A 12,775-nucleotide genomic window follows, 5' to 3' on the forward strand; every position below is an offset into this window, starting at 1 on the left:
GTTACCGTGTATATACTTCACAACCCTATAATGAACGACGTGGGATACGTCACGTGCCACACCAACAGGAAAGGGGAAAAGGTAAAATGAGAAAATGGAGTATTATTTAGTTAAACCTACGATGTCAGAGTGGTGGTGAGACGTGTATTAGTCCTCTATTTTTCACCAGGTGGCGCGGCGGTCGGTTGTACATACCCGTGACCGCGTACTGATGTGTGAAGTGAACACAGCAAAAATGTACCAGAGGAAAGGTGACCAGGGTCACGAAAACCGGTGGTAAGGAGGGGGTGAATATGATTTAGTGTATTTTTAGTAGATTCATTGTGTAACTTTACTTTTTCTCTACCTCCTTCCCTTTCTTAGAAATTATTTTCTTATTCCTATATTGACCTTTAGAGTACCTTAATCATTACTCCGTAGTAGTGGGTGTGAGCAATTTTTAGGTCGTGGGGGTTATTTTTCCTTCATTTTACTTTCTTCAAACAACGGTGAAAGCGGAAGATATTAAGAAGTAATTCGTTGTTTTTTTTAACGAGAAATAAGGTCTGTCGAGCGCGCTGTGTAAAGCCAAAAAGTGAGTGAATGAAAGTGGACCGATGGTTCTCAGGAGTTACGATTAAAACTCGTTCGGTTGACTGTCCGGTGCTTATTCATATAAGAAGAAAATGTGGGTGCAAAATCCGCTCTTGTTCTCGATTTAATAATTCGGTAGTGCTGAAAAGCGTTCCTTGTAGTTTGTGACAACCTCTACATGATAGTTCACAGTGTTCTGTGTGGAGGAGGATACCCAACTACCTCTATCTTATTTCGTTAAAACGGAATCGCTTGTTTTGTCTGTTATTTTCACATTTTTATGACTTATCGGCAACCACAGAGACTGTAGATATATAGTTTGCCTCTCCAACTTAGGTAGGGTCGTAGGAAGCGGTACGGGCAGAGGAGGAGGTAAATCATCGGGTAAAATCAATGTTTGCCTGTCGTCGGCTACTGGGACTAACGGCAGTTGGTGCCCCGACACATGTGAGATTCAATCACAGTAACAACTCCACAGAATCAACACGAGACACCGACAAAACCGCTGCCTCTGTGGGTGACCCTTCAAAAGTAGTTTCTTCCGATTCCGCTCAAAAGCTGAATCTTTCCTTAAGGCTCACGGATGCGGATTTCGGCGCGATGGTGAAGGCCACGAAAGCGGCCATGGCTAAGGAGAGATTGTGGAGGGACCTGACGGTGGGAAGTGAAGTGGATATCTCTAGTGAATCAGGTCCTAATGTAGCGATTATCCCCAAACACACAGTTCTGCCTAAACCCCTTGGAGACAGATCCAGTTGCTTTACAACGGTGGCTGCGGAGCCCCAGGGAGCGAGGGTAGATTTGTCAGGTGATACAAGAGACAATGTGTTGGGTAATGACAATCCTATGAGCTCTACGGTTACAAGCGCGGTTCAAGATCGGACTTTGACACCTGGAGTGCGTTATGGATTGATGGACACGCTACGGGACTGTCTCATTTCTGGGGATTGGCCAAAGTCGATGCGCATGTTTGAGTCGGCGATTCAAACTGCCTGCAATAATGGTAAGGGCGCAGAGACTTCGTTTACCGCCATGAGGAGCAGTGACAGTGTAATAAACAATGAAATGCTTGAGGGGTTGCACCGTTTTAACGCTACGACGCCAGTAGGAAGTTTTGCAATGAATCTGGAGCGATATCGCGGCATACTTCGATGGAGTGGTGGCCACTACTACTTACTGATGAAGTTGCTGCTTAGCAGACACCGCATTGAGGAGGTGGAAAGGGTGTGGGATGTGATGAAACGCATCGGTTACGTAGAATATCGCATGAATGAGCGGACGTGTAACCAGTTAATAGCTTTGTGTCGCACAGATACAAAACAGGATATTGTGTCTCCACTTCTACATCCCACGAAGGAAACACATAACCGTGAGAAGGAGTTTCGCACCTCATTAGTACTGGAGTTAGAAAACTGGGCGGAGAAAAAACATGTAACGCTTAGTGGTCGCAACGAAACCACTGCACGGGTAGCCAGAGTCGCACACATGCTGAGGTCCGAGGGTTCTAAAGATGGGAAGGACGAAGCAGTGGGTTCTATTGGTCATGGGCTCAGGGTAGGTGACTTTTCCGGTCTTCTGCGGCGATGCAATAGTGAAGAATCAACTGCACGTGTACTCCAAATGATGGAGAAACTGAATGTTCCACGTGATGGCCAAATATACAGTGCCCTCATAGCCGCGCTTCGGCAACCGCATTATCAACTGTGCGGCAGTGAAGAGAATTTGTCTCAATCTGATGGAACAAAAGAAGCATACGATGCGCATCGCAAGAGGCGGCTTAAGCGTGCGCGACAGTGGTACGACGAGTGCCCTGAGGAATCCCGTACCATTGATGTTTGCAACGAGATGCTTCTTATTACACGCGGTGGGAGTGCTGAGGATGTGGATTATGCCAACCTCCTCACGGATATCCGTGGCACCCCTTTGACTATTTTAGGTTCTGATGATACTGGGAGTGACACCATTGCATTTTCGAAAAATGAGGGGCGAAGTAGACCGCAAATTCCTGTCCCAAGGTGGAGAATTCCACCGAACGGAAGGACGTATGAAGTAATGGTTTTGCATTGCAGGCACCATGAAGAATGGCCTGTTGTGTGGGCGTTGTATGATGAGATGATGGAGCGGAACGTCAAGGGGACGCAACGCCTGTATCAGATGCTGCTGGAAATTGTGCAGCGGCACCCTCCTTGTGGACGGGACAGAAACACGGTGGTTTTAGAACTGTACGAAGATATGAAGCGCTTCGGTTTGGATGTGACCGATATCAAGAGTACAGCTAGTGTCGTGAATTCTTGGTGTGCTACGCGACGCAAAAGACGGTGGTAACCACCTGATATTACCCATCTTTTGCCCTCTCTCAGATTGATATCTCCACTGTGATGGTTAGGTTGTAACGGAATGTTGGGTGCCCCGGCTTGAGGGAATTCGTGCGTGACTGTGTGTGGTAGCACACCACAAAGTAAATGAGATCCTCCTTGCGGCGCTGAAATTTGTTGCATTGCAATCAACGATTTGGTTTTTTCTGACCTATTCATCTCTAAATCATTGTCTCCCGTTATTTCATCTACCTGACATATATATATATATATATAGCTTTTCTCCGTAGCGCCACCTCCCTCGTAGGTTGGGTCATTGTAAGGATACCTGGTAACCGCTTGTTTGCGCCCGCCAGGTGTTGTTGGATAAACCGGGCACGTGTGTGTGTGGCCTTAGGCATCTTAGTTAAGTTCTTGGATAATCTGTTGGCTGTTACGTCAGTGTTTTCAACTGGCTTTCGCCTTCCAAAATCGCAGACATGGCCACACTTCAAGTGCGAGATTTTGATCCACGAACGGCAACGCATTATTATCACTGCATACTCGCAGGTATTCCCCACCCCGTTACTCTACAGTCAATATCCTCCGCAATTGTTCCTGATAGTGAATGTGAGTCTGTGCAAAACCTCGAGAAAATCGGCTGTCAGATTGTACCATACCGCCTTCATGTGTTTAAGGAAACCCTTTCGCTGAAGTTTGGTGTGGTTGATTTCTTTATTCATCACTCGACTTCTGGGGAGTCTGCAAATCCCGCCGAGGTTCACGAACTATTTTTACAGTGGTTTGGTTCTTCCTTGACTAGGGGGGTGATGTCACTTAATTCGTGGATAAGTTTAGGTCAGCCTCGTGAATTACACTCAGCTACCCCGTTTGTGTCAGCGCTAATGGAGAAGTGCTCGTTCTTCGATGCAAAAGTGGTTTCTGATATTGAGAAGTTAAGAACGTTTATTCTGTCGAAAGTGCGGTTTGATAATAGGGGTTTGAACGCCCATGCCAATAACAGGTCACGTGTGGCCGCTTCTGAGGACTCTTCACTTCAAGAGGAACAAACAAGGACTGACTGCGGGAATGACCCGTCCGTCGAGTGGAAAAGTGTTGGAACACTGTCAGCATCATCGTTGGATTCACAGGAACTCGCTTGGCTTAGTCGTCAGCACCGTCAGTTTCCGTCCATTGCGCCGGCAAATGAAAGGGAGGCCTCTGCAACGTGGGAGCTGGAGCCTGTACGCACGTTTCTACAAAAGGCACTGACTCCACTCGTTGAAGTGGTAAAGTAAGTCAACTGATTATGTGACTTTTACCAGTGCTGGCCCACGTCAATGCAGGTTGTTTGTCTCACACTAGTAAATATGTCGGATTGAGCACTCTCCTCAAAAACGTATGGGTATACTGCGTCGGTGGTATGTTGTACTTTTCGCCTATTTATCTCCGTGCTTTCGCAGGTCCCTGCACACAAAATGCCAGTTGTAGTGTACACATATGCATATAGACGAGTGCTTTTGTCGTCTCTCGTTTTCACACATCGCTTCAAAGTTTCATTTGGGGTTGTTGTTCAAGCAGCTACACGCGCTGGTTCCCTGCTTTTCACACCATAACTGTTGTGCTTTTGCCAACTGACACGTTGATCAGAGCTGCCTCTCAACCCTTTGGAGCTTTTTCCAGCTTCCGTTTGTTCGTTGTGGTGCACGAACCACAGTTAGCCGAGTGGGGGAATAAAACAATGAACTGGCAGATCATGTTTTTTTTTTGATGGGTGCCGCAGTTATTGCTGGAGCCCGTCCCTTTGGAGGGGTTGACATGAATGCGTTTTTTTTTCCTTTTCGTTAGTTCTTTCTGTCCCCCTTTCTTGCAGCGTTTACGCATCTGTTGTACTTTGTAGGTCCCTAACGACTGACACGTCTTTAGAGCGGTAAATTTAAAGAGTTTAAAAAAAAAAACAATTCTGCTCACCTTAAGGTTTGGTACTCCACACCACTAACCGCACACTTTCGCGGTCATACGGTCTTGTGTCCCAACCTCGCTTTCGATTTTGATCTTCCTCTCTTTCATTGGGGAGTTTTGACTCCATTTTATTTCGCTTCTTCTTTCACTATTGCTTTTTTATGTTTAGCAGTGGGAGTTCCAATAGCCGCATTAAAGGTGAAGTGTACGTTTATGGTTCCGCGCTCATGGTTTTGGGAAGAGTAGGCTGTTGGCCCTACTAGGTGGTTCATGCCGTTGGTTTGGTTACCGCTAAAAAGAAGATAAACACGGTGAGCTGGTGAAGTGTCCACTGTGTGACGGAAAGCAGGTGATTTTTGTTGCACGAATCAGCGAAAGCGGGGCGGACTTATTCCTGTCCTTTACAATTTTGATTATATTTGCATACCTCTGCTCAACGTGTGATTTAACTTTCGGTGACGTTAGCTTATTTTACTTACGCATTCACTTTTCCTTCTTTCTGTTTAGGGCTCTCCTCTCACCATTTCCAGCTTTGATGGATGAGTTACGAAAATTTCGCTGCACATGCACATGATAGAGCGCTCGCCAGTGGAAACATCAAGCCACCTCCACCGGCGTCGTACCTGTTGATATGGTCATTACCCCTGCTGGCTTCCTTCTTTGTTTTTGGCATTGCTCGACCGCTGGTTGCCGATAGGGAAGTGACTCCAAGTTTGACGCACATCGGCTCCGGGCGTTCGAAACGGTGGTGGGTTGTTCGGTTGCATTTATGCGTGTCGACATGGCTTTTATTTTACTGCAACTTTTGTGTATGTGCTTACCTTCTTCTTCCGACACGGGTCCTGCTACGGCTTCGCATGCTTCCGTTGAGTAACAACACTACGTACGGCTGGTGCATGAGAGAGCTACGCCGTGCTTTGTCCTTTGGCATACATCTCTACGATTGGGACGACAAGATATATACGGGCCGCATATCTGTGGTGAAGTCCGTTGAGTCATTGGCATCTTCTGATGGCCCTGTAAGGGATGAACTTGCACCAGTTGTTCCTCTAACTAACTCAGAAATGTGGAAGTACAGAGCGGTGGTTCTTGCAGCGCTGGTTGTCACGCTGTTTACTTTGTACTTTCTAGCATCTATGATATTCCGTTTGTCGCTTGGTTTACCCCCATGTGGAGAGCACAGAAGCAACTTGGCACTTCCTCAGGGAAGTGAAGAGGAGGAACACGATGAAGATGATGATAAAAACGATGAGTTTGATATAAGTTTTTTTAGCGTCGACAGTGAATGGTGGAACATGGGCAACCCCGATGATGCGTGTGTCGATAGCCCAGAGGCGCAGGCAGAGGAAGAGCGTTTGAGATCAAGAGAACAAAAGAGACAAAACAGGCAACTCCCCGAAAAGAAGACACAAAGTGTTCGTTCGGTGGTGTGGGAATGCTGGCCATTGTTTGCCTCGGTGTGCTATTCGGCACTTTATGCAATCAGCGGCGGAGTTGCGCCGTTTATGTGGTGGGTTTTCCCCTCTTCTGTGGTGATTGTAATTGTTGGTTCTGTGCTCGTCTAACCTATGCGTTTTCTCCGTATTGGTTACGTTTGGCAAGAACAGCAGCTGGTCTCACAGCTTAGTCTTGCGACTCCAAAATCACAATCTGTAGCGTTCTTGCAGTTGTGTACGATTTTGAATGCTGCAGAAAGGGAGGTGGCTCTGAGTTTCACATGTCTCAAAAATTTTGAGTGATGCAGCGCGATATCTGACACCGGCAGTGCATAGCGTACAGATACTGGACCACCCAGAGGCTTGCGTCCTTTTTCGTTACCTAGGTACATAAACCATATCCCTTCACAATTATTTTTGTAACTTTCATGTGGGTGATACACTGCTTGCCTTTATCGGAGCGAAATCGTTTTTGTCCGTGGTTCACATGAGGTATGATATGGACTACAGGTAGTTGATTGGGGGCTTGTATGGCGATAATATGGTGAGGGATGCGTTGCAATTTTGAACTTGTAGATATACGTTGGGTTTAACGTAAATAATTTCGTAAGTGCACGTGCATTTTGGGAGGTTCATTCCACAGAACTTTCTTTTTCTGTATTTATTCGGTCAGGTGGTGCTTTTTGGTGTCTTGGTGAAGTTACCTTGACGACAGAACTGCTGTTGGGGCGGAATGTCGTCTATTCGTTACATTTTATCTGATGGACAGCCTGGATTTGTTGTTGGTCATTGAGCATGTTGCATTTCTACGACGACACTTAAGGTCTCAGTTTACCTTGGGGTTTTGTTTCTTTTTCAACTGGTTGTCGCGTAGACACCTTATGCCGAAAAAAGAAACAACAACAATGGCTTCAAATCATCTACAGTTTTCCCTTTCCACTTTCCCTTGTACAAAGTGGCCATGAACGGCGTAGAAATAAACGAAAGGGATGCACCAATTATTTGGAAAGAAAAGGCTGTGGGGGTCGTCTGCCGCAACTTCGATGAGGATATGCAGAATGCTGTGAGGACACTTAAGACCGGTGATGAGCAGAGTGTTGAACGTATGTTGAGGAGTTACAACAACGTAAACTGGAAAAGTTCTGATGGAAACACGCTGCTTCATTGGGCCGCTACCCTTGGTCATATGTGCGCTGTTAGGTTACTCTTGGATGCGGGGGCCAACTGTGATTCCCCAAATGTGGTTGGTGCGACACCGCTTCACTGCGCTGCCTTCGGAGGTTCTGTTGCGGTGATTGATGAATTGTTGCTTCGTGGTGCCAATGCGATGGCAAAAAATCGCAAGGGTCATACGATGTTCGACTTCCTGAAGGACCTGTGGGGTGGCGATTTGTACAAACGTTATGAGGGTCTCGAAAGACTTCTCACGGCATTGAGTGGAAGTTGCTACGATCTTCCCAGCCCGGTAACAAAGCCGGGAGAACCTCCTGAAGGCACGTTGGCTTCTCAAAGGAGCTTCCGTGGGAAAATTGCCTCTTGCTTCCTGCAAAATATGCACGAAAGGCAATCAGTTCCCTTTGAAAACTTCCAATACGAGGAACGTGATGAGGATAACGACGATGGATTGTTGCAGAAGTACCACTTACTGGAAGTGAAGGAATTACTGATGGACGAGTCTGCGAAACGTAATGAGTTGGTTCGTGAACACCTTACTTGGGCTGTTGACGTTATGACGCAACTAAGGAATCTTGCATATCCTGTCCGTTGTGTTGAAGAAGTGGTTGAAGTACTTGCTAAGAAAGATTCTCCCGAGGGTGATCGCTGGTTGCTGTTGCGTGCCAAAGGCGCTAGTGAAGGTTCTGAGGTTTGGGTCCGGTTGAAGGATCTCTGCGAATGTTACCCCACTCGTACTGATGAGCAGGGCCATATTCCCTCCCTTCGACATTCGCCTGCTCCAACGAATTTGACTAAGCGTTGTCATGCGTATAACCAATCAAATGTTGATGTTTATCGGAATAGTGTTGTACAGCGGGTGATGCGGTTACTTAAGGATGCCTCGGCGAGGTCGCTTAGGTACCAGAGGAAGCCATTTTCAAATTCTCTTCCTCGTTTTTTAGAGGTATCGGAAGACGAAAGTGAGAGGGTTTTGCGGAGGGTTGTTAGTTCACCCTGGCACTCTCAGACACCTAAGAGTGACCGTGGATCAGACGCGTCATTTTCAACCGGTGTTCGCAGCGTAAAGGAAAGCGTAATGAAAAGTAGAAGAAATAGCGGTATTGTGTCTGCTGGTCGTGATTTGTGGGGCGGTGTAAGCCAATCTCCAAAAAGTGTGTTGCACTCATTCAGCCCCTCCATTTCTCCAGTCTGCAGAGAGAAATTCGATTTGTCTACGAGATCATATGATCCTTTTAGGGCACCAGACTATTGTGCTCCTACGGAGTCTAGCAGGCAGCGCGCAGGTGATGGGGGTAAGATAGAGCGGCTTCGCCGCATTTATGCTTCGCAATACTTGAAGCGCAGATTTGACATTTCAAAGAAATCGTAGGTGATTTTACCATGTAAATGTGTGCACACCGTGTTGCGTCGCAATGATAATTGACATATTTGTCTGTTAAAATAGATAGCCCCAATTGGTTACTGACTGAAGCTTTTTTTCTTTTTAGGCATGTTCCCATATGAGGGTTCGTGTCTGTCTCTAGTACCTTTTTTTTATATTAATAGAATCCTGGGGGTCGCTATATGTCTTTACCACCACTATTCCTACTACTTTACCTAAGTGTAGTATTTACCTCCCTTTTTTAATCGAAAATATTATATTCGTGTTGTCAATCGAGCTAATGATGACAGGACACCTTTGTCCTTTCGTGGAATCATCTATCAGCACTTTGATCGTGGAGATGGTATTTTTTTTTCCACTTATTTTCCTTGTTCTTCTCCGATGAGTTTAGTCAACTTCTTCTGTTTGCTTTCCCTCTTTGTGTTTAAGGGATCACGTAGATTTGTCATTTGTGTCATTTACAATCCTACACAGTCTGATGGTGGTCTTGCACTATTTTCTTCATTTTCCTTTTCCCCTGTTGTTTGCATTCAGTTTCTGTGGCTCCTAAGGTTTAGTAGTTGCATCATGTGGATTGGTCGCAAAGACGCGAGAGGACTCAAAAGTTTGTCAGTATGGTTCTTTTACCATTTAGAGGCAACATATTGGTAAAATAAACAGACCTGTCACATTCATCGGAAAATGGTTCTATGGGGACGCTTTTAAATTCTATTGGCTTCACTTGATTAAGGTTCTATCGATATGGTACTTTCTGTCAGGTAATACAATTGACAAGCGTTTTTTCTTCTGTATTTACGCTGGTACTGAAAAAAGTGGGAGTCTACTTTGATCGCCGAAATCGCCAGTCATTTAACTTTATCGAATATTACAGAAACTCACGTTTTGAGAGTGATGATTCAGCTCACTGGTTGTGATGTATTGTTCAGTTGCTAGCGGTGTTTTGCCGTTTATTTTGAATACCAGTAATGTTTTTCGTGGGATTTTTTTGAATGCTATTTGATTTCCCCTCCCTGCGCGAGTGCCTTCGTCGATACCAGCGGCGGAAATATATCGAATATTTTGGATGTTGCCATTGTTTGTGGCATTCTGCGGATAATGTTTTTGAGCCACATGATCCCGCGGTGTGCGCTAGTAGTTCTTTCCCGTTTCTCCTGTTGTTCTATCTCCAGTGCTTAAAAATTTTACTCTTTCCCTTCCTGCTGCTCCGTTACTTTTCGTATTAGGATCAGCCCTCAACGAGAGTACCATTTGACCACCTGGACGTGAAAGTGTGTGTGTGTGTGTGTTTGTGCAGGGAAACACCTTCCGTTCCCTGTTTTTTAATAACGGTCCCTTGAGTATTCGTTCTCTCTTTCTTTTGGCGTGTATTCGCAAGAGGATTTGATTGTTGAATTGGATGGGTGACTGCGACAGGTTGAAGTGCCTTATAGGCGAGTTGGATGGGTACGCGCAGGTGCTAAGTGAGCGCGTGCAGCAGAAGGAAGCTGAGTTGGGACTACTGCTGGTGCAGGTCGCAACCATGGGTGGAGCAGCCCTTCGAGCAGATGGAGGGCAAACCTCCCCGGTTGTCCTCCCGGAATGCGATCTGCGCATAGCACCACCGCGTCACGCGCACGATCCTGTTACCTCCACAGTGCAGCGGAAGTTATTATCTCCTCTTCCCACTGTAAGGATTTGTGACCCTACAACTTCTCTCGGTCCCGTAAGTGTTACTGAGCCCATTCGCGTGTGCTCCATGTCTTCACCTGTGGGTACGTTGTCTCCGATAGAGAGGGCTTGTAGCTCCGGTTACTCCTCTTCCGAAGAGAGTACAATCACAATTATTCGTGCACTAGACGATACTGTGAAACCCCGTACGGTACGGCACGTGCGGTTCGCTCCGTCCAGATTGAGTAGCTCTCCTCACTGTGCCCGTGTTTCCCCTCCCACGGAGGGAGCTGACCGCGGCGGTGTGTGTACACGGGGTTCATTTTTTCCTACTCGTTTCACAGTTGCCACACTTGAGAGGCAATATACCGAGTCAGGTGCTTCCACTCAACAATGCGCGGCGGCGTCAGAGTCTGAGTGCCATCGAGGTGGGGAAATTGCTGCACCTTCCGAGGTTGAGACCGGTGGCGGTCCTAATGATATTGATACCGTACATTATGTTAGGCGACGTGTGACTAGTAGCCGACGCCCCTCAACTCGCCTGTCTGCAAGCAATACCTCAGTGGAGTTGTTAATTTCAAACAACTCAGCGGCAACTTGCTCTAGTCCCGGCGCGAAAGGTAGAGGTCGACATGCTCAGTGTAATATTCCCCGAAAGAGGTGGCGTAAATCCGAGTCACGCGGGGTGAGTGCGGGTACAAGTGCCAGTGTAAGTGCCGCACGACCGAGAACTGCGGTTGTCGCGGAGGAGGAGAAAGAGGAGGGAATAGACGCTGGTATTACACTTGCCTGTGGTCCCACCCTGTTTTTCGAGTAATCATCACATACAAAGTTCTTCACATTATTACGGGATGTGCTATTTCATATCCCGTTCCCCACTTGTTCTCTAGCCCTTTTTCCCTCCTTTTTTAATGTTTTACATTGGTGCTTTATGTAATAGTGCGGTGACCTGTTATTACGGTTGTCGTTATCCTTAAAAAAAAACCTAATCCGCTTTCCTTCAGTGTGCCCGAATAACGATTCTTTTGCAGTTCAAGGTGACCGTGGCGCTTGGGGTGGGTCGCGTTGCCTTCATGTGTGGATTTCACCGCAGTGGGTAAATTTGTCTTTTTCCGTACGTTGTGTGTTCCCACCGCACGCAGTGCCGAGCGAGTGAAGTATTTTTAGGTAGGAGCATACAGACGTTTCGATATTCAGGTGCGCCCCTTTCTCGGTACGTTGGACCCGAAAGAGTTGTCTGTGTGTTGCTTTTAGTGTGATTTTATTAAAGGGATGTTGACCACCACCGACGTTGGTGGTGTAGTTCGCCGTATCAACGTGGATTACAAAAAGTTGAAGGCTGCGTACGATCAAAATAATGACAGCCTTTGTCTCAACCTTGTCAACGGCCTGAAAAAACAACTGATTCTTCTACCAACGTTCCTCAATCCTGCCGCGGCAAGCGCTACGTGGCTGGAGGAAGTTACCCTTACACGTGAAGTTCTGGAGTACGCTGTGTTGGTGAGTGCCCGGTTGGAGGACCTCGCCAGTTTTGAGTTGTACTTCAACCAACTAAGTGTGTACTACACTGACATTGATCCCACGAAGTTGGAAGAGTCACCCTTGTACTCACTGATACTAGGTTTAAACCTTGTTCGTCTGCTAGTGGATGACCGCATTGCACAGTTTCACACGGAATTGGAGAAGGTACCCAACCACATATATGCCCCGAATGCCTACGTCCGCTTTGCAGTGCTGCTGGAGCGGTATCTGATGGAAGGGAGTTACAGTAAACTACTCAACTCCCGCGACCAGGCACCGTCAAAAGAGTATATCCCCATTGTGGGAATGCTGGAGAAAACGGTGCGCCAAGGTGTTGCCGAGTGTATCCCACACTCCTACGCAAAGTTATCATTTGAACGTGCGCAGAAGATATTGATGGTGGACTCTACAGATGCCGTCCGGGAGATTGGTAAGCAGTATGAGTGGGAACTGGGTAAGGATGGAGCCAGCTTCGTTTTCACCCGGAGGGAAGATATCGCAAAAAGGGAGGTTCCGTTTCAAGAAATGCTCGGTCATCACCTTAACTTTGCCGCTGATCTGCAGCGCATTGTGTAGTCTCCCGGTGTGTAAATGCGTGAGGTAAGAAGGGAGAGTACCGAGGATGGTGTTAGATAGCAAACTTGGTAAAGTGGACGTACCAGTTCCACTCATTTTTGCGCACAAATGAGTGTGTGACACAAATTTTTGGTACCGTGCCCCTTTTTCCCGTTTCTATTATTCTTCTGTTTGTGACAACAGCAGACACGCATTCAAATTAATTGTCA

The 12,775-nt window shown here is 46.7% G+C and overlaps 6 protein-coding genes across 6 annotated transcripts; all 6 read left to right on the forward strand.

The window, feature by feature from the left end:
• Positions 1 to 966: 966 nt before the first annotated feature.
• Tb11.01.5980 (hypothetical protein, conserved) lies at positions 967 to 2,898 on the forward strand (the record flags this gene model as incomplete). Its single annotated transcript, XM_824401.1, has 1 exon — positions 967 to 2,898. The coding sequence occupies one exon, from the start codon at positions 967 to 969 to the stop codon at positions 2,896 to 2,898; it is 1,932 nt and encodes a 643-aa protein (XP_829494.1).
• Positions 2,899 to 3,367: 469 nt separating this feature from the next.
• Tb11.01.5990 (hypothetical protein, conserved) lies at positions 3,368 to 4,165 on the forward strand (the record flags this gene model as incomplete). Its single annotated transcript, XM_824402.1, has 1 exon — positions 3,368 to 4,165. One exon carries the CDS (start codon positions 3,368 to 3,370, stop codon positions 4,163 to 4,165), a length of 798 nt encoding a protein of 265 aa, XP_829495.1.
• Positions 4,166 to 5,368: 1,203 nt separating this feature from the next.
• Positions 5,369 to 6,394, forward strand: Tb11.01.6000 (hypothetical protein, conserved; the record flags this gene model as incomplete). Its single annotated transcript, XM_824403.1, has 1 exon — positions 5,369 to 6,394. The coding sequence occupies one exon, from the start codon at positions 5,369 to 5,371 to the stop codon at positions 6,392 to 6,394; it is 1,026 nt and encodes a 341-aa protein (XP_829496.1).
• Positions 6,395 to 7,226: 832 nt separating this feature from the next.
• Tb11.01.6010 (hypothetical protein, conserved) lies at positions 7,227 to 8,810 on the forward strand (the record flags this gene model as incomplete). Its single annotated transcript, XM_824404.1, has 1 exon — positions 7,227 to 8,810. The coding sequence occupies one exon, from the start codon at positions 7,227 to 7,229 to the stop codon at positions 8,808 to 8,810; it is 1,584 nt and encodes a 527-aa protein (XP_829497.1).
• A 1,408-nt stretch (positions 8,811 to 10,218) lies between these two features.
• Tb11.01.6020 (hypothetical protein, conserved) lies at positions 10,219 to 11,286 on the forward strand (the record flags this gene model as incomplete). The annotated part of the gene is made up of 1 exon (XM_824405.1): positions 10,219 to 11,286. One exon carries the CDS (start codon positions 10,219 to 10,221, stop codon positions 11,284 to 11,286), a length of 1,068 nt encoding a protein of 355 aa, XP_829498.1.
• A 455-nt stretch (positions 11,287 to 11,741) lies between these two features.
• Tb11.01.6030 (proteasome regulatory non-ATPase subunit) lies at positions 11,742 to 12,566 on the forward strand (the record flags this gene model as incomplete). The annotated part of the gene is made up of 1 exon (XM_824406.1): positions 11,742 to 12,566. The coding sequence occupies one exon, from the start codon at positions 11,742 to 11,744 to the stop codon at positions 12,564 to 12,566; it is 825 nt and encodes a 274-aa protein (XP_829499.1).
• Between the last annotated feature and the right edge of the window lie 209 nt (positions 12,567 to 12,775).

This window comes from Trypanosoma brucei (assembly GCF_000002445.2).
Source record: "Trypanosoma brucei brucei TREU927 chromosome 11 chr11_scaffold01 genomic scaffold, whole genome shotgun sequence".
NCBI lineage: Eukaryota > Euglenozoa > Kinetoplastea > Trypanosomatida > Trypanosomatidae > Trypanosoma > Trypanosoma brucei.